This window comes from Mercenaria mercenaria, chromosome 3 (assembly GCF_021730395.1).
Source record: "Mercenaria mercenaria strain notata chromosome 3, MADL_Memer_1, whole genome shotgun sequence".
Lineage (NCBI taxonomy): Eukaryota > Metazoa > Mollusca > Bivalvia > Venerida > Veneridae > Mercenaria > Mercenaria mercenaria.
This window is the reverse complement of record NC_069363.1, coordinates 71,860,644-71,881,175: the sequence shown is the minus strand read 5'-3', so window position 1 is coordinate 71,881,175 and position 20,532 is coordinate 71,860,644. Positions and strand designations below refer to the sequence as shown.

General features: G+C 37.9%; 2 protein-coding genes across 2 annotated transcripts; one reads left to right on the top strand and one right to left on the bottom strand.

The window, feature by feature from the left end:
* The first annotated feature begins 298 nt into the window (after positions 1 to 298).
* LOC128555704 (uncharacterized) lies at positions 299 to 9,140 on the top strand. The gene is made up of 2 exons (XM_053538862.1): positions 299 to 387; positions 5,541 to 9,140. The coding sequence occupies exons 1-2, from the start codon at positions 303 to 305 to the stop codon at positions 7,787 to 7,789; spliced, it is 2,334 nt and encodes a 777-aa protein (XP_053394837.1). The 5' UTR covers positions 299 to 302; the 3' UTR covers positions 7,790 to 9,140.
* An 8,284-nt stretch (positions 9,141 to 17,424) lies between these two features.
* On the bottom strand, positions 17,425 to 20,208 carry LOC128555924 (uncharacterized). The gene has a single exon (XM_053539746.1). The coding sequence runs from the start codon at positions 20,206 to 20,208 to the stop codon at positions 17,425 to 17,427; it is 2,784 nt and encodes a 927-aa protein (XP_053395721.1).
* Between the last annotated feature and the right edge of the window lie 324 nt (positions 20,209 to 20,532).

The window sequence follows — 20,532 nt, the reverse complement described above, 5'->3', positions numbered from 1 at the left end:
TTTCCCAGAAGCACAGAGCACCCTAAACACAGTCATAGAGTCATGCATCGCAAAGTAGGCCAAAAACAAAAAGAAGCTGTAACTGAAAAATGTTGTAGACTCCAATAACAAGTACATTTTAATCATATGCAAAATACAGAAAATATGCAAAATACAGAAAAAATGTGGGGTTTGGGTGGTTGGGGTTTTTGGAGGTATCTTTACACTGCTAACATTGATAATCTGCTTCCAATTTCAAAGAAAATTATGTATCCAATACATAATTAAGACGATTGCATTTTGTTCAATATTTTCAGCGTCTTATGGAAATACAGAATAACATTGACAAACTGGAAGCTGCAAGAGATCAAAAAACGAAAATGCTAAAGTATGTGGAGGAAAAACAAGGTAAACATTAAGTCCTATCCACTGACATACTGCATATAATGGTGTTTTTGTTCAGGCTGAGCTGTTAGTATAGGTGGATGATCCGGCGGCCATCGTCCAGCGCCATAAATAGCTTCTCCTGTGAAACTACAGATCCGAATTACACCAAACTTGGTATATATCTTCCAGGCATTGACTTCCCTCAATTTGTTCCGCTTATGCTTATGGAGGGACACTAGAGTTGAAAATAGAAAAAAATATTTAAACGACTCCAATCTGCTGATGAACCACTTGATGCTTCTTCACCAAAATTGGTCTCTAGCATTTTTGTATTGTCCTCTCTCTAATTTTAAGTGGTACCACTTGGCTCCTTTTTAATAGGCTCCCCGGAGTTAAAAAACTTTATAGTTTATAGACCTCTATCATATTTGTTCCAATTATTTCGCCTGGCATCTTCAAGAAGCCGCAAGAGTTAAACAAGACAAATATCTAAAAGACGACTTCTACTCATGAATCACATTAGAGATCTTCACCAAAGCTGTTCTGGAGCATTCTTTGGTGAACCTCTCCTGACTTTGTTCAAATGGTTCCAGTCGGTTTCTTGTAGGGGTTGGCAGAGCTAAACACAAAACAACTGGCAACGTCTTCTCGTGAACCACTTGATAAACCTCTACCAAACTTCGTCTGTATCATCAATGTATTGATCTTTATTAGGTATGTTCAATGGCTTTGCTTAGCCTCTTTTTATGCATCGAGAGCTAAAAAATGAGAGGGAAAACAACAACATTTAAACGAATCCTTTAGATGAAGCACTGAAAAGATCTTGACCAAACTTGGTCTGTAGCATATTTATGTCTTAAGTTCTGTCAAGCGGTTTGGCTTGGTTCGTCTCATTAACCAAATGACGGATATTCACTAAATTTGGTCTGTAGCGCCCGCTCTTAAGTTTATTTGAATGGTTTTGCTTGGCTTCTTTAAGGGGCCGCCCGAGCTAAGAAATATAAAAATATTTAAAAGAGGGTCACCAAAGCGAAAAAATGAAGGGAAAGAACACATTTAGTAACTTCTTTTCTTAAACTACATAAAATATGGATCTTCGCCAAGCTTGGTCAGAAGCAAGGTCAAAAGGTCAAGGTCCTCCTGTGGGCGACTCACCTGTATCGAACAACATTTATGTCAGTTTTGGAAACGGAAATGTAGTTTGGAATTCCAGTGGAAAATGATTTTGCAACAATTGTAGATATGTTTTTGTATTGCTTTTGGGGAGCTTTTCTTGATATACGCAGACAGATTCGTGTACTGCTTTTAACAAAACATTATAATGTCATCTGGATGATACTCGTTTGTTTCAGTGGTTCATACTTTTTTCCCGGATAGCTTCAGTTAAATGAAGTTCTCTTTTCGAACTCAACTGAATGTTTTGCTCGACTATTCGAAGAATAATCTAGCTTTTCTACTCACCTTGGCGACGGCGTTAGCGGCGGCGCCGGCATCACATTTTCGTTTAAGTTTTGCATGCAAGTTTATATGGCTATGATTTAAATGCATATAGCTTTGAAACTTATTTTTTCATTTTCTATGTCAATTACCAACCTCACTAGATCAAGTCCCATAACTCTGACATGTATTTTGGCCAAATTATGCCCCCTTTTGGACTTAGAAAATCCTGATTAAAGTTTTGCATGCAAGGTACTGTCTCCAAATCTAATGCAGATATTGAATTGAAACTTCACCTGTGTCTTCTGGGTTATAAAACTAGGTGATGTCATCAAGTCCCATAACTCTGACATGCCTTTTGGTCAAATTATGCCCCCTTTTAGATTAGAAAATCTCGGTTAAAGTTTTGCTTGCAAGTTACTTTCTCCAACACTTATGTAGATACAGGATTGAAACTCTGAAAATATTTTACTATTTAGGGTAATACACCTGTTTCTGGGAAAATAATTCCTATAGTCGAGCATTGGCTGTTTTACGGACAGCTCTTGCTTGTTTACATCTCTGTGTGTTGTTGTATATATATACTAACCTCCTACAATTGGGGATGTACGACATGTGACATATTTCTCATTAGAAAAGATTTGCTATTATCTGACAGCTATGAACGTTATCAATATATTATCAATAAACTCAGCAAGGCTAACGTCATCATAAACTACAAACATTTGTTCTTTCAATTTGGTTATAGAATTTTGCACTTTTGCGACAAGGTATATCAAATTCTAACTTTATTGAGGTTTTGCTTACAAACATCGTAAGGTTTACGGTCACTGTATTTGGTAAAATTACGAAACGTTTTTATTACAAAGAGAATATTTCTTTGTTGAAATAACTTTCACGAGCGAAGACCAGATGAAGTATTAGTATTTTAATGTAAGATATGGCGTTCTTGAGAGACAGATATTGTGATATGAAGTATGAGAACAAACCTTACTACTCAGTGTGTTCATACTCACATTTTAGCTGTCAGTTTGGACGATATTCCATGGTGTAGACCTGCCAGACAAGAAATCTCTTAGAAGATACATGCGCCCTACTTTTTCTTGGTGTTTATTAGCTCACCTGAGCACGAAGTGCTCAAAGGTGAGCTTTTGTGATCGCCCTATGTCAGTCGTTCGTCGTCCGTCAGTCGTCGTCAACAATTTTGACTGTTAACACTCTACAGGTCATAATTTTGACCCAATCTTAATGAAACTTGGTCAGAATGTTACTCTGAATAAAATCTTGGATGAATTCGAAATTGGGTTATCTGGGGTCAAAAACTAGGTCACTAGGTCAAACCAAAGGAAAGCTTGTTAACACACTAGAGGTCACAATTTTGGCACAATCTTAATGAAACTTGATCAGAATGTTACCCTCAATAAAATCTTGGATGAGTTTGATATTAGGGCATCTGGGGTTAAAACGGGTCAAATCATAGGAAAATCTTGTTATCACTGTAGAGGTCACAAGTTTTGCCCAATCTCAAGTCAGAATGTTACTCTTAATAAAATCTTGGACGAGTTCGATATTGGGTCATCAGGTGTCAAAAACTAGGCCACCAGGTCAAATTAAAGGAAAAGCTTGTTAACACTTTAGAGGCCACATTTAGGACTATATCTTCATGAAACGTGGTAAGAATGTTAATTTTGATGATTGCAAGGTCCAGTTTAAATCTGGGTCAGGTAGAATCAAAATCTAGGTCACCAGGTCAAATCAAAGGAAAAGCTAGTTAACACTGTAGAGGCCATATTTATGACCTTATCTTAATGAAACTTGGTCAGAATGTTAATCTTGATGATTTATAGATCACATTTAAATCTGGGTCAGGTGGAGTAAAAAACTAGGTCACTAGGTCAAATCAAAGGAAAAGCTTGTTAACACTCTAAAGGCCATATTTATGACTTTATCTTCATGAAACTTGGTCAGAATTTTAATCTTGATGATCTACATGTCAAACTCGAATCTGGGTCATGTGGGGTCAAAAACTAGGTCACCAGGTCAAATCAAAGGAAAAGCTTGTTAACACTCTAGAGGCCACGTTTATGACTGTATCGTCATGAAACTTAGTCAGAATATTTATCTTGATGATCTTTAGATCGAGTTCTAATCTGGGTCATGTGGGGTCAAAACAAGGTAACCGGGTTAAATCAAAGGAAAAGCTAGTTAACACTTTAGAGGCCACATTTATGACCATGTCTTAATGAAACTTGGTCAGAATGTTAATCTTGATGATCTTTAGGTCCGTAGGTCAGGTGAGCAATACAGAGCCTTCATGGCCCTCTTGATTTTTTGTTGTTTTTTTTTTTCGTTTTTTTTGTGGGGGGGTGTGGAAAGGGGTTTACAGGTCATTTAAGAACATATGGCAAGTAATCCTTTTTTAATCCCCCGCTACGAGTAGTGGGGGTGGGGGTTATAGGAATGGTCTCCGTCCGTCCTTCCGTCTGTCCGTAACATTTTGTGTCCCCTCTGTATCTCCTAAACCCCTGAAGGATTTTCATGAAACTTGGGTCAAATGATCACCTCATCAAGACGATGTGCAGAACTCATGAGTCAGCCCTGTCGACTCAAGGTCAAGGTCACAACTCAAGGACAAAGGTTTGAGCCTTCCATTTTGTGTCCGCTCTGTATCTCCTAAACGCCTTGAAGGATTTTCTTGAAACTTAGGTCAAATGATCATCTTATCAAGACGATTTGCAGAACTCTTGATGACATTTGTTCGGATATAACTTTTTCTATAATGTAGAATTTTATGAAATTTTCATTAATGAACCAAGATATCGTCTATTATATTATCAAACGAGAAGTATATTTTCGGATATTTACCAATGATTTAAGAGATCCGCAAATTTCAATTTGATTTGAAACCATTCTTTTGGATTATTTCATCTTTCAACACTTTTTGTTTTAGAAGGATAATAATTTTGCCATGTTTAAATCTGTACACACGATATGACATTATATATGTAGTATTATTTTGCTTTTCGTATGTCGAAATCAGGCTTTATTCTATGTAATCCTGATAAATAGTGACGTTACGCCTGGTTCTCGACTGGTTGTAACACTACCGCTCTACAATCATAATTGTTTATGGAACGTAGAGAGTAAACACCTGCATCAGGCTAACTTCTATTTATCTCGCCTTGTACACATTTCTTGCATTTTTTGTGTTTATAATCGCCGCTTCCTTCATGTTGTCTGACAACCTGAAATTTATTGTATACTTGCTGATGAAATATTGAGAAAAATGATGAAAATGAAATTTTTATTTTTCATTTTAAATAATTATGTTTACGGTATAAATTTTTCACAACAGAAAACCGTATTGTTTGTGATTTCATGGTTTTCTGAAACTATTTTCGTATCGTTTGGCAGTGACTGTAGTCCCGTTTGACTGAATAATGAAATCACGAATAATTAGGCTTTATTAAAAAAATCATTTTGCATCTGTGACTATCATTAACAGCCTCGTGCATGAAAAAGCCTAGGTATCCACTAAACACAAACCAGGATATTTTAAGAATTTCAGAGTAATCCAAAATGCCCTGACTTTTTTCATTACACGAGAAACCATAATCTTGTCATATACCTTCCTTTATTTATCATTTTATTTCTCGTGGTCAAAAGCAACATGACGATTATTATTCGAGTCTCCCTAGAAATCATACGGAATGATTACTTTGTCTTTCTTTTTTCAGGACTTCAGAAAAAATTGGTGGAACTGTACCAGAATCATTACGTAGGCACATCACTTTCACCTCTTAAATTACAAGAAAACAATGTAGATATAAAAGAAGTTTATGTACCTCCGGAAATGGTAGTGAAAGAGAAAAGAAACGAAATTGCATCAAACCCGTCGGAAAAGTCACCGAAAAAGCCAAATATTAGAACACTTACTGGATATCGAGACATGTTTCATACAAATGGTCAAAAACACAAACAAATCTACATAGTAGGTGATGTTGGGACAGGAAAAAGCACATTTTGTAAAATGATGATTCAAAATTGGTGCTCAGCAGTAACTGAAGAGAGTCCTACATCTGCTTACAATGACACACTTAAAGACCTTAGCGAGACTACAGTTAGTGAAAAAAATGTCGACCCTGTCAGCGACAAGGATGATTACCCTGGCAGCGGCGAATATGTCAACCCTGTCAGTTACAGCGATAATGTTCTCGTCAGTGACAAGTATGCCGATCCTGTATGCGACAAGCCAATCAGCGACAGGTGTCTTGTCCCTGTCATTTACAGTGATGTAGTTCCCGTCAGCGACAAGCATGCCGGCCCTGTAAGCGACAAGCCTATCAGCGACAAGCATTCCTACCCTGTTAGCAACAAGTACAACGATCCTGCTAACAACGAAAGTAATGACCCTATTAGCGACATGTATGACGACTCTGTCAGCAATAAGAAAGGCGACCTTGTAAGCGGCAAGTGTGACGACTCTGTTAGCGATAAAAATGGCGACCTTGTAAGCGGCAAGTGTGACGACTCTGTGAGCGATACGAATAGCGACCTTGTAAGTGGCAAGTGTGACGACTCTGTTAGCGATAAGAATGGCGACCTTGTAAGCGGCAAGTGTGACGAATCCGTCAGCGATAAGAATAGCGACCTAAAAAGCGGCAAGTGTGGCGACTCTGTTAGCGATAATGACAAGGATGTCATCTATGTCAGCGACTATGATGGCGACCCTTACAGCGACTATATTGATGACCCTTACAGCGACTATGTTGATGACCCTTACAGCGACTATGTTGATGACCCTTACAGCGACTATGATGATGACTTTATGTCAAGTGAATCACCTATTAACGATGAAAATGAAAATATTAACGAACTGAGAAATTTTTCTTTTCTTTTCTTTGTGCCTTTACAAAGAATGTCTGGACTAAGCGATATTACTGAAATGATAAAAGCTTTTGTCACAGCAGCTGACCTTGCATCTCATGACGTGATAGACAATATACTTGAGCAAGAATCTGAACGTTGTCTCATCCTTGTAGATGGATTGGATGAATGGACTCCCCCAAGAAAAATATGTATTTTACCACATGTCAGTTATGGTTTGCCAGGAAGAGACAGAGCAAAGCAGTCAACGGTCATAACACTTTCTCGACCGTCAGCTAGAGGAATTCTCAGAATGAAGTCCTCGGAATGTGACCAAAAAGTAGAATTATTAGGAATTAAAAAAAGATCTGCTACATGTTTAATTGCAAAGTACTTGTCAAAATTCAACAAAGAAGGTCTTTTTGGGAAATTCATGGCGAAAATAGGAACGTCCAAACTTGAACATCTGGAGAAAACGCCCCTGCTGTTGCAACAACTCATTTGGCTATACTGCACCGGAAATGAAATTGGTGAATCTGTTTGCGATGCATACAGTCACATTATTAATATCATGCTTGGCTGGTTACAGAACAAAGAAGAGGAAAAAGACAACGTAGAAGATCGCGTTTGCGATACAAGTCAGGATAAAGACATGGAGTTACCTGGACTTTTACAGAAATTTCCTAGATGTGAAGCAAACAAACGACTTCTCCTTCTGTTAGCTAGAGTTGCATTTGAAGCGTTAACTTCAGAAATTGGGTCAGGCACATTCAGTCGATCATATCTGCAAAAGAAAGGCGTTTCAAAAGATTGTACGTCTACACTCATTAAGTTAGGTATTCTGGTAGAAGAGAATTGCTTTGATCGGACAAAAGAGAACACTAGGTTGGCATTCATCCACATATCGTACTTAGAGTTTTTTGCCGCTGTACATGCGTCTAGTCAGTATAAGGCAGAACAGTTAATAGATGAAAATAATGTTTTGAAAAAGCTATTTCGAAATTGTCAATCAACTGCCGACATACTACAGTTATCAAACGTGCTTAAAATGATATGTGGATTATCCCCATACATAATATCAGATCTTACATCTTACATCAGTTACGGAAACTCAGATTAGAGATTTATTATATTGAACCAAATGCTCTCACTGTTACACCCGGGCTGAGAAATCTTGAACTCATTGAACTTTATTCCATCTAGTCAGCTTTATTATCCATTTGGTAAAATGGACGACGATAAAAGTGACTATGTAAAACAAAATAAAATGTTTGAAATGATAGAAGATAACTGGCGTTTCAAATTTAGGACAAAGAAATAATTGTAACTAGCTCAACATTATCTTGAAATATTGAAAACTGAACGTAAATCATAACATTGTTTCTGTCGGAAAGTGAATACAAATTACGTCATTTCTGACTCAAAGTGAAAGCCTTAATAATTTCTGTCTAAAAGCGAATACAATACGTCATTTAATTTTTCTGACTGAAAGTGAATACATTTTAGCACATTATCTTTAACTGAACGTGAAACACTAATAATTTCTGACGGAAAGCGGAAACACAAGCATCTAAAATAGTATTTTAAAGTTTAATCGTCTAACTCAGAAATATTCACATTCTATTCTTTATTTATAGATCAAGATATTGATGTATTAAATAAAATATTTATCAATATTTTTTTTTTAATCATCGATTATGATATGCGATCATCTCAAGCTAGGTACAAGGTTATTATCTTCAATATATTCACCTGTGCTGCCACATAGTCGTATTTAAAAACTGCTTTAAACCCTTTTAAATCAGTTAAAATAAATAAATGTATGAAAGCAACATCTTAAATTAACCTATCATTGTTTGGAAAGAAAATATTAAGTCTTTTGAAACCAAATTATTAAGAAGTTTTTGAAACCAAAATTTTTGTTTAAAGTATCAATGACCCTACCTCGTTCAGTGGACACTGGAATCTGTCGAGACTGACGTTTATATACCTGAGGTCGTGTGGAGGTATGGTGTATAAGGAGAGTCATTTTTGCCGAGTAAAGCGTTTAACCTTAATTAGGTTAAACTGAATATTGTGTATTCATCACGAAAAATAATAATATTGTGTTATCTCATTATTATTATTATCTCATCTATTCTAAGTTTCTATTACTTTTAAAACATTATTTATTTTGATTTAAAAACACATTTCTCCTCAAGTAACTGCCAACTTTTCAACATTTGAGTGATGTAAAGAAATATATACATGAAACGACTTTTGGAAATAATCACCCAATCGTTAACGAACTTGAGACCTCTCGATTGATACTCCTTTTTACCATTCCAGTGGGAAGGGCTGCTTTTAATGTTGGTGTAACTTAAAATCCAACCCATTTGATATTTTCATACGTTTGCATTAGCTATTTGTATTTTATGTATGTAATGAAGATATGCAATAAAATATGATTAAACTAAACTGATACTCCTTTTTACCATTTGACCTATGAATAAACAGTATTTCTTTGGTCCACTGTACGGCCGGCAAAGCAAACTGTATCTCATATTTTATCCTAACATTTAGTGAACGAAATACAGTCACATTGATACACATAAAATTGTCTGGTATCATTCTTTTTCCAAAATGGTGATCGACAGGGAACAGATAATCATCATCATCATTGAATTTCATTATCTGGAACATCATCATCCTTCGTCATCATCACTGTACATAATTAGCATTTATTATCAGCATCACCTGCGCTATCGACTAGACTGATAATAAATATATTTCTACATTTCTCTTTTTTGTCAGATTCCGTTTCATAGAGCCAAGGGACAGTCCATTCTATAGATTTTCATGGAGAAATAATGTTAAAGTTATCATAATATCGGACATAGGGTATAGACTGGCTCAGTTAACTACATTCAATCATAAAAATGTTAAAAGATATCGACTATCATAGTATAGGAGCTAGTCTAAGCATCACCATTCAGCATCATCACTCATCATGGCCGTTCATTATTCATCATCCTTTTCATCACCATCATTCATTATCTTCATCATCATCACCACTCATCGTCAACATTCAAATCATCGTCATTTTTCATCACCATTACTCATCAGCACCATTCTTCAGCATTTATCATAATTAATTATCATAATTATTCTTTATCATCTTTCAACATTATCATTCTTCATCACTCTTTATCATTATAATTATCATCATCATTCATTGTCATCGTTCATCATCATCTTTATCCTCATCTATTATAATTCATCACTGTTATTCATTACCATCATAATCATCATCAATATCTTTAATCAGTATCAATCATTTTCCGCAGCAGTATTATACATGATCATTTTTCATCATCCTGATCAACATAAAAATAATCGTCAGTCATTTATCAGCACGATTCTTTGACTTCGTAATAAAAGTGTTAGGAGCAGAATGACCAGTGTCAGATTAATGAACTTGGAGAAAAATAACAGCGTCACTTATAAATCCCACGCGATAACTCAAATTTGAAAATTGTGATTTTTCTTCATTAAAACGTTTAAATACAGAAACTATTTTTGTATAACACTACAGTATGCACTTAATTTCTATAATTGACAACCTTTCTGAGTTCAACAATGTATAATTGCGGACATGGCGGACAGCCAACATGTCCACTGAAACTGAAATGTTTTCAAAGAGTCCGTGAAATCTATGATGTAATTTCAAAGAAGTTGTCTAGACATCATGCACTTCTAGGTATTCATGTATGTGACGTTAACAGCATTTTGACCGAGAAATTCAAATCTTTGTTAAGTACACATAAAGGGCCATATTTTTGTCGAAATATATGTGAGAATTATTGTTCTTGGTCAGCTTATTCATTTTGTGATGGTACACTAGCATTAAGTTTCAAATCTTAAAGTTAATATAAACAAAATTCAGAACCAACGCCAACGCTTAAATGTCAACCGCCTCTCGTAGATTTTCATATATTCCCTTCTAAGATCAGACAAGCTAAAACCATTAAAATAATATTTCTAATATGATTAAAACAAATTCATCCTGTCAAATCGAATTCAGCACATTCAGTGAAATGATGAAGTCATTTTATATAGAACTTAAATATTTTCATGATTACTGCTAAGGATGATGTTAGTAGTAAAGGCTGGTGATATGGCACCGGTGCCATATCACCAGTTCCTAGCACCGTTACCTCGGGTAGATGATCCTAGGGGAAAAAAATTGCACCGGTACCATATCATCATGTGGCCGTTGCTATGGACCTAGGTGCCATATCACCATCCAGCCCGTCCATTGGTAGGGACCGCCATCCAGGGTGCCATATCACCACCCAGGGTGGCAGATCACCATTTAGGGTACCATATTGCCATCCCCGTCCGTTGCTAGGTGCCATATCACCATTTAGGGTGTCAGATCGCCATTTAGGGTACTATAAAAATTTACCAGAAGACAATAAGAGAAAAGGTACTTTCTTTCTTAAAATGGAGTGGCCCTGAAAAGGGCCGTTGTGTTTTATTGAGTAGCATCCCTACTCAGTGGTGCTATCAGCCGGGGCCCTTTCGACATAGGGGTGAACCCTAACAACCCTGACGTAGCGCCGACCCATGTATCGCTCCTCCATTCTCTGTCTTTCTGCCCGTCTCCACTGTTCTCTATCTCTTAAGGATCGAATGATCCTTAATGCCTCATTCGTTCTTCGCTGGGTGTCCCTCCACCTTTCTTCTTCCCTCCTTAGTATATTGAGGATACTGTTCTGAAGAATCGCAGCTCTGGCTTCAAGTTGTTGTAGCTCCTCAATTTGCTCGGCAATGGACTCCATTGTGAACGAATGATGAACTGTAGGCCAATGTACTTGCTTATATATATGGATCGCGCGGACCGGATAGAGAATCAATATATTAGCCAATGAGATTTGATCTTACATGGAGGACCAACATCTACATGGCTAAGTTGAAAAAGACTACTGGTCTTTTTAAGGGATGGGGTTATGGCACCTTTACTACTACCCCTAGATAGGGAAAAATAACAAAACAAGAATATTTTGTGTACACATTTTTTTTTATTGAACAAGTAACTGTATTAACAAAGAACATTAAGGATACAAATAATCATGGTCTAACACGTACAATTTAAACAAAGCTAAAGCAAGTTTATCAGATTGATCTGTACAACACTGACAATTTTCAGGTTTAGCTAGTGATCTAGCTTTTGCATACAAGTGTCCATAGAACTGTTTAAACCAAGTTCCTACATCTTTGTCATTGAGATGCCAATATCTTGGCTCTAAACGAAATTTGATAGTCAATATAGTCTCTAAATCATATCCTTTGGCTAAACGGTCCAAAGCAAATATGCAGTAAACACCACACATGACACTGCTTCCACTTTGAAGTCGTATATTGTTCCTAGTCCAGCTTCGGGTATTGTTGTCCAAGAAGGGTCGAATAGCTTCCTCTAAGGGTGGTAATCCATAAGAGTCAAAGTAGATGGCTGTATTTTCTCTGAAGTAAATAGCCACCCAATGTTCTCCAGGTTTATCTGAGTCATGTGTGTTCACTATGTAAGCTTTCACATGACAAGGCTTCTGCTTCGGTAGATGATCCTTAGGACACACTTCTCCATTGAGTGTTCTCAATATAAACGATTTATCCAAGATGTATTGAAGTTCATGGGTATTCATGATTCCAGGCGTCTTTCACTCGATCTGCCCATATACTCATCCGGCTTTCCCGTGGATCTGATTGATGACGGGCTAACTTGTCCCGTATATCTACCCACATATGCAGGGCTTGTACTTTTTCACTGCCATGCACGTCCATGAGCTCTAGTTTTGGATACCATTTTTCCATGACATTGTAGAGATTCAGTTGATTAAGAGCTTTTTTAATGTACAACTCCACCCACTCGTCTGTAGATGTGAACAAACACAGTTGATGCTGTAACTGACTGGGACGATCCACAATACATCCATAACAGTTCTTATGCACTTCATCGAAGATGAGTGTTTGAACTTCGTCCACAACACATTCGTTTAAGGTGTCTCGCATATTCTTCAGTTTTCTTCTAAATATCGGTTCCTGGTATTTTACTTTCTCAGCATCTTCTCTGAGTTGTCTGGCATAGGCATGACCATCCATGTTTAATAATCTGTGACGACTTCTCTCAATCCGTTGATTTCAATTTGATTGTCGAATTCTGCGTACACTATCAGGTTCACGACGCTAGGAAGTTGTTGTGCAAACTGAAGATCTATCCTCAGGTTCCCCGTTTTTATAGGGCGAAGTTGACCTTCCTCACAGCCTTGATCTGCGGTGAGATCAAATCCCCAGAGAGTGTAGCCACTTTTATATTCTGTCATAGTCAATCCAATCGACCTATTGAGTCCAAGAGCTCCTGTTGCCTGGTAGAGTGACATGTAGGATCGCATACATTCTCCATTTTCAAAATCTGGTTGGAAGGTTTTGTTGTGAATGCTTTTCCCGTCGAAACTGACTTCTAGTTTAGACAAATGGAAATAGAGAGTTTGAGATTTCAACCTTCGCCTTCCCCTTCAACGTCTCTTGCGAAGTTAACGTATGAAGCTGAAGTTCGATTAAAATTCCTTGAGATTTCAAACATTAGAATGAACCTTACTTCTTTTAATCCGCCCATTCAATTTATCCGTAATCATGATCGTTTTTTTTTTTCGTGCATTTTGATACGAATTGTCCGAAAGGGCAGGAATTTTACACGATAAAACAATGTGAACAATGTAAAAACTCGTTAGTGTTGCTCCAAACATTTAGGTTTTATATAAAATTATGTCAGTATAGTCAGTATACAATGCACGATTGTAAATAATACACGAGAGGAAATGAAAATTTTTATTACATACCTAAAATTAATTTCCATTGGGTTTCAATGGACCGCGATCGTGCAATATTTTCCATATCATGACGTTGAATGCATTCATATCGGACTAGTCCCAATCCGTGACTCTAGTTACCTCCCCTGACGGTCCGTCCATAGCGAATCTCGTTTCTTTAGATTTTTGTTGCTATTGTGTATTTGTTTAATTTGTAATTTATGCAACATTTTGTTTACTTTTACACTTTGATTAAGCTGACCTATTAGATACTGGCACGTAGTAATTTATCAGACTGAAATGAAATGAAAGTTATAATTACGTCATGAGTTGGACTAATATAAGACGTGGAATGTTTTATTAACGTTGTAATGGAAAGAATCGCGTGACGTCCATGGCGTCCACGCGCACATTGCGACAACAAGTTGACGTCATTTTCGCGGAAAATATTAATGCGCGTCAGTTTGATTTGTTTATTGCATTTTCGGAGAATTTTTTTCCGTATTTTTCCTGTCTTTCGTGACAGAACGATAATTTAGATATAAATCAATCATTTGATAGTGGATATGTAATAAAAAGGTTATCAATTTTGTATGTGGATATATGCACTCGTTCTTTCGCGGACAATATTGCGCTCCTAAAGTCGCGCAGCATTACCGCTGCAGAACTCGTGCATATATCCACATACAAAGTTAATAGCCTATTATGATCATATCAAAGTGATAATGACACTCTGTATGACTCTGTATAATGCCAAACTCTCAGACAACACAATATGATTGTAATATACTATTTTATAAGTAAAGCATCTGCGGATCCAGGACTTTTTATTAGAGGGACACCAACATTAAAGAGGGGGTCACCCATTTCAAGGGGGGGGGGGGTAAGGGTAGGGTAGGGTCACACCGAGTTTCAAGACTGACTTTCTTTGTAAAATGTAAGAATCAAAGAGGAATTAACCCACAATGGCTCTCTGCCAGGCTCTGGTTACGTGCATTTAAAAAATGGAGTTATCCCATACGGCTAACAGGAAAAGTCTCTCATCATGATATCATAAATCTGAAATTGTCTGATACTTCAAAAGAATTTTCCGTCTTACTAGTACCATTTTATGTTTATAATTAAAAGCAATTGTTGTATTAAGTGTCCGACAGAAACAGATTGATTTTATTTGGATGTGAAAATAAAATGTTCCACCAAATGATAATCGCGCGTAATTATTTATTTTTCAAGTAAAATGACTGTCATGCCATGTGCCTCCATTCAGATTTCAGTCTTTGATGCTGAGTATGTGGACAGAGTAGATGTAAAAAGAATGAAGTTTCGACTTTCGTGAAAATAACTTAATAAGCAGAAATCCTGAAACTAAGCTTTTTATTTCGCATAGTAATAAAGCGAAGTCTTAGGCTTACGTGATATTACATGTCTGAATGAGTACTGACGACGAGGCCTTGGTTTTGAACCTTTTGTAGTTTTGATCAAAGATTCTCCCAAGGATAAAACTGCTGCTTTTCCAACAAATTTCACCGCCCTTTGTCCAAGAGACTTTAACACCTGTCTTGGATTTCTTCCTAACATGATATCCTTGACTGCACCCAGGCCTTCATGTTTGAGGGCCCTAAGTGCTGATCTAACCATAGGTTTCACCAAAGGAGATGTTGTTGTGATAGCTGATTTGAAGATAGACCCCAGTCCATGACCATACTGGCGAGGAACACCACGATACACGGGATACATTGTGATCATAAGTTTAGTCATGATTTCTTTCGAAAATGCAACTTCACCATAGACTTGCCACCAACAAACTGAACGGTTTGTCGTGTGTCACCCCTTATATTTATACCTATTTCATCAAAACTGGATTTGGAGATTGGGACATAATGCAAATTGACAAATTCTTCATGAACATGATTTGAATCTTTCTTGCTCGGTTCAAATGGAACCACACGGATTGGTGACTCAATATCTCCCAGAAAAGTAAAATCTCCCAGATCAAAATAAATGAATAAATGATTAGTGCCCACATTCAAATCCACACCGTAAGGAAAAGGATTTTCATCCTCTGGATGAACATCTCCCAGATGTTGACTTTTTCCCCCTAGCTTAAGTAATAAACTAGGATGGAAATGTATACCCTCATGCTGTGTATCGGTATTGAATTTGATACGTCTCCTTGGTTGGGAATAACCTATATGAAACACTATGGACATTTTATGGAAAATGTTTCCAAGTTCTTTTTGAATAGCATTGTCGATTTCAGTAATGAGATGCTCTGGGGAAGAATACACCCCAGATTTGATACAGCAATGAAACGTGTACTGATCATTGATTTTCTTACATTTAGCGGAAGGAAATTTACTAAATTCCTTGCTTAGTTTGGCATGGGTGGTAACAACTTGAAATTGAGATTCCTCCTTTGTTACATTGACAATTTGAGAAGGAATGATGAGTTCGACCAAAGCAATTTCATAATCATCTTTATTGACATGAATGGGTTTGGGTAATTTTGTCCTGAATTCACTCTGGGTATTGTTAGAAAACATGCTCATAGAGCTGTCACTGAGCACCGTTATGTAAAACGAATTCATCGCTGGTGACCAATAGCTAGACTTTGCAACGTAGGCTGTTTTACGAATTTCAAACCTGGGGTAGGTAAAATGTAACCAAGTATGCTACTGAGTAGAATTAACCAAATCCTATCTTCAGATTTCAGACAGAGTTGAATGATGGAAACCACCAGCACAAAATAAATGGCAAAAATCTGTGACATGTAAGTGAGTCGATTTTTTGGCTCACGAGTTTTACAAAGCGTCGCAGTATTGTCTGTCACCTCCACGCTAGCCGAATCTGACTGAGACATCCTGTCAATATGTAGTATCTTTTATACCAAATGACTTTCTGGAATCCAACTGTCAAATTTCTTTGGATAACCTTCCCAGTGAACTTTAATTTCTTTGATCTTTTTTCCACCCACTTTCCTTGTGCGACGAGCAAGGTCTGATTCAATTTCGTAAATATCTTTGTCTTTTATAGCCTGAATTTCAGGCAAATAAAAGGATCCTTCAATTTTTTCCCCACCCAAATCTTCTAACTGAACAGTTGGTGGTAAAGAACGGCGAATGTGAATGACCTCGAATAATTCTTTGGTCCAGTTTGGGAGATACCCTTTGTCAAAAGTTACGACTTTTCAAACTTCTTTGAAATTTTTAAACAATGCTTGCTTTAGTTTCAGGATTTTCTGTAGTGAAAAAATGAATATGTTTGGATTTTAAGAACTTTTGAAAGTCTTTATTTTTGAATTCAGACACTTTGTCAGTTTGCAAGGACTTTGGGGATCGACCTGAAGTTTTCAAAATAGACTCAAACGCTTGAATCAAAGTTTGACCTGTTTTATTATAAATTGGAACAACCCAAGCGTATTTTGAAAACACATCAATGACACACAACAAATAACGAAACTGATCATTGTCTTTCATTAACCTCTGTAAATCTGCTAAATCTGCCTGCCACTGATGATCAATGCCTCCCACCTTTGTTTGACGTTGTGGGGATGTATAATGAACAAACAAACTGCGTTGTGGTTTCCAGATTCGACCTTTACTCTATATGTGTTATGTGTAACAAAAACAACGTTACGTAGGAAGTGACGTCAACGTAAGCGCGGTACGTCACGTTACATAAATGCGCTATAAATATGTTATCGATTCCCGACATACTCGGGGGCCGCGAAAAGTAATCAGATAAGAATAAAATATTTTAATAACATAATTACCCTAAAGAAACCACTATTACTTAAGAAACATTCTTACGTAAAACACATCTTACATGGAACACAGTCTCTGATTCAATTATCAATTTTCTTTGAATTTTCACAGTCACTTCATGATTCACAGTCACTTCATGAAAGTTAATACATTTCTAGAGGATACAATTTCACAATTGCGCGATTTGTAAGTCCATTTTGAGTTCGAATTTTAGCACTTCGAATAAGTCCATCTTTTCCTGGAACTAGTTCTTCAACCACAGCAAGTTTCCAAAGCAAACGGGGAACATCGTCATGGACCAGCACAACGTCTCCAACAGATATCGTCTGGTCATTTCTGCCTGTCGTCTGATGACGTTCTCTTAAAGCGGTTAAGTATTCGTGACGCCATCTATCCCGGAAGTGGTTGATCATCGTCCTTTGTAGCGTAGCCCGTTTGATAACTGACGGGCGGTCACTCGGTACAGGGTTTGTAGGGACATCTTCTTCGTATGGTAGTTTGGTGATTCGTCTGCCGTAAAGTAAGTGTGATGGTGTAAGTACTTCCGGTTCATCTAATGCGCCGGAAGTGACATACGTCAACGGCCTATCGTTAATCATCGCCTCAATTTCCGTAATCACAGTTTGTAACGTTTGGTAGGTGACATAGGACCGTCCTAACACTTTCCTTATCGTTGTTTTCGTCAGACCTATTAGACGTTCCCACATTCCACCGAACCAAGGTGCGCGTTTTGGTATCATCTTCCACTCAATTCCTCTGTCGTTGAGTTCTTCTCTAACTGTGATAGACTGGACCAAATCCTGTAACTGTCTGGATGCTGATAAGAAGGTGTTGGCGTTGTCTGACATCATAACGTGAGGAACAGATTTTCTGCTACAAAAACGTCGGAATGCTTGTAGGAATGACTCTGCTGATAGATCTGGAACTAGTTCTAGATGAACTGCTCTCGTAGTAGCGCACGTAAACAAGCATAGGTATGCCTTAACGTCGTTTCTGTTGTTATCTCGAACCAGTAATGCCCCAGTGAAATCTACTCCTGTGTAGGTAAACGGTTTGACGTCAGAAACTCTGCTCTTTGGTAGTGGAGGTGGATCAGGTGCTGAGTATGGTTTACCAACAATCTTCTTACAACAGGTACATTTACGTAGTATGACCTTCACATTTTGACGGATAGACGGAATCCAGTACTTCTGTCTTAAGAACGTGATAGTTGAACTAACGCCGGTATGTAGTAATCTTGAGTGTACGTCCTTGATAACCAAGTTGGTGAATGGATGTTTAGCTGGTAACAGGTACGGGTACTTGGTCATTCGTCTTAGTGGTGCATTGTGGATACGTCCACGGCACTTCAAAATTCCATTGTTGAGAAATAATTTAAGTTGTCTAGATAGTGGGAGTTTGTATCTCTTGGTCTGTATATCTTTCACTTCTGCTTGATATTTAGACATCTGGCAGCTTCGTATGCACACCTTCTCTGCCCTGTGAAGTTCCTCTGTAGTTAAAGTTTGTTGACTTCGAGTGGACCTCCCGCCTCGACAGTTATCTATGAAACGCAGTACATAAGCTGTAACTCTGAGTAACTTTGCCAACGAGCTGAATCTTGACATGTCGACAAAACTGCTGTTGTTTACTGGTAAAGCTGTATCTTCCGATTTGCTAGTAGGTACTGGTTCTGTAATCGTTGCCATAGTAGCATAAGTATCTTTTTCTTGCCAAATTGGCCAACTGTCAGGTGTAGTGAGCCATTTAGGTCCGTGGAACCATAGATTACTAATTTTGAAGTGCGATGTCGAAATTCCTCTGGTGAGTAAATCTGCGGGATTGTCCTTCGTCGGGCAATACCTCCATTTTCGGTTTTCGGTCAGCTCGTGGATTTCAGTCACACGGTTCCTAACGAATCGCTGGAGTGTCTTGGACGTCTGGAGCCAGTACAACACAATCTGACTGTCTGACCAAAGGTGTATCTGTAGTATGCTGGTGTTCTGCTTCAGGTGCTTACAGAGTCTGGAACCAATCACTGCAGCCATCAGCTCTAACCTCGGTAACGTTAACTTTTTCAACGGAGCAACACGCGTCTTAGCCATCATCAATGTAGACTGGTTGTCTCTGCAGACGTATGCCGTAGCACCATAAGATAACAAACTAGCGTCGCAGAATATGTGAATACAGGTGTAGTTGGATGTATGCGCTGTATTCTCAAAGTAGTATCTAGGAAACGTAGTGGTTGTCACTGAATTCAAGTCTGTAATTAAACTACGCCATTTTTCTTGTATGTCGTGCGGTAAGGGCATGTCCCATTCAAACTTCTGTTGCCATAATTCTTGGAGAAGTAGCTTCGCTCTGATAGTAACTGGACTAAGTAGACCTAAGGGATCGTAGAGTCGGGACGTATGCTGCAATATTTCTCTCTTGGTAATAATTTGGGTAGTTGGGATGTTCTTCGCTGGATACAGTAAAACGTCACTCTCTGTGTCCCATCTCATGCCGAGTACCTTAGGACATCGATCTAAATCTAAGACTGAATCTTTGATTGCTTGCACACGGAGCTTGTTACTGTTAGAACTCCAGGACCTCAGGTTGAAATCTGCAGACGACATTAGCTCACGTGACTCGCTGTAGAACTGTAGAAGCTCATCTTCCTGTTGGAAGCTTGAAATAACGTTGTCAACGTATAGATCTTGTCGTAAGTACTCACTCGCCTTCTTGTCGCTGTTGAGTTCAAGGTGCTTCAATATTGTTGCGCTCAGAATGAAAGGTGATGACGTAGCTCCGAAAAGGACTGCACGGAATCTGTATGTTGTCAAGTCGCTGTCTGGGTTGCTAGGGTCGCTGAGCCATAGAAATCGCGTGACATCTCGATCCTTCTCGTCTAGACCAATATTAAGAAAAGCCTTCTCTATGTCTGTTGCTATGGCGTATCTATTCATTCGAAAACGAAGTAGAATTCCAGTCAAATCATTTAATTCAGGTGGTGTAGACAACAGGCAATCGTTCAGACTAGGCTGGTCACGTGACTTACAACTGCAGTCATACACGATACGGATAGGTGTTGTATTTGACTCCTTCTTTACGTGATGATGTGGTATGTAATGTACAGGGTGGTGGGGTTGGCGTCTGCATCACATATCTCAATAAATCCGCGTTTCAACTGATCGTCTATGATTTGTCCATATTTTTTTAGTAAATCCGGTTCTGTTGAAAGTCGTTTAATTGTGTTCTCTGTACGTCTCTTGCAAACTTCGTAGTTGGTA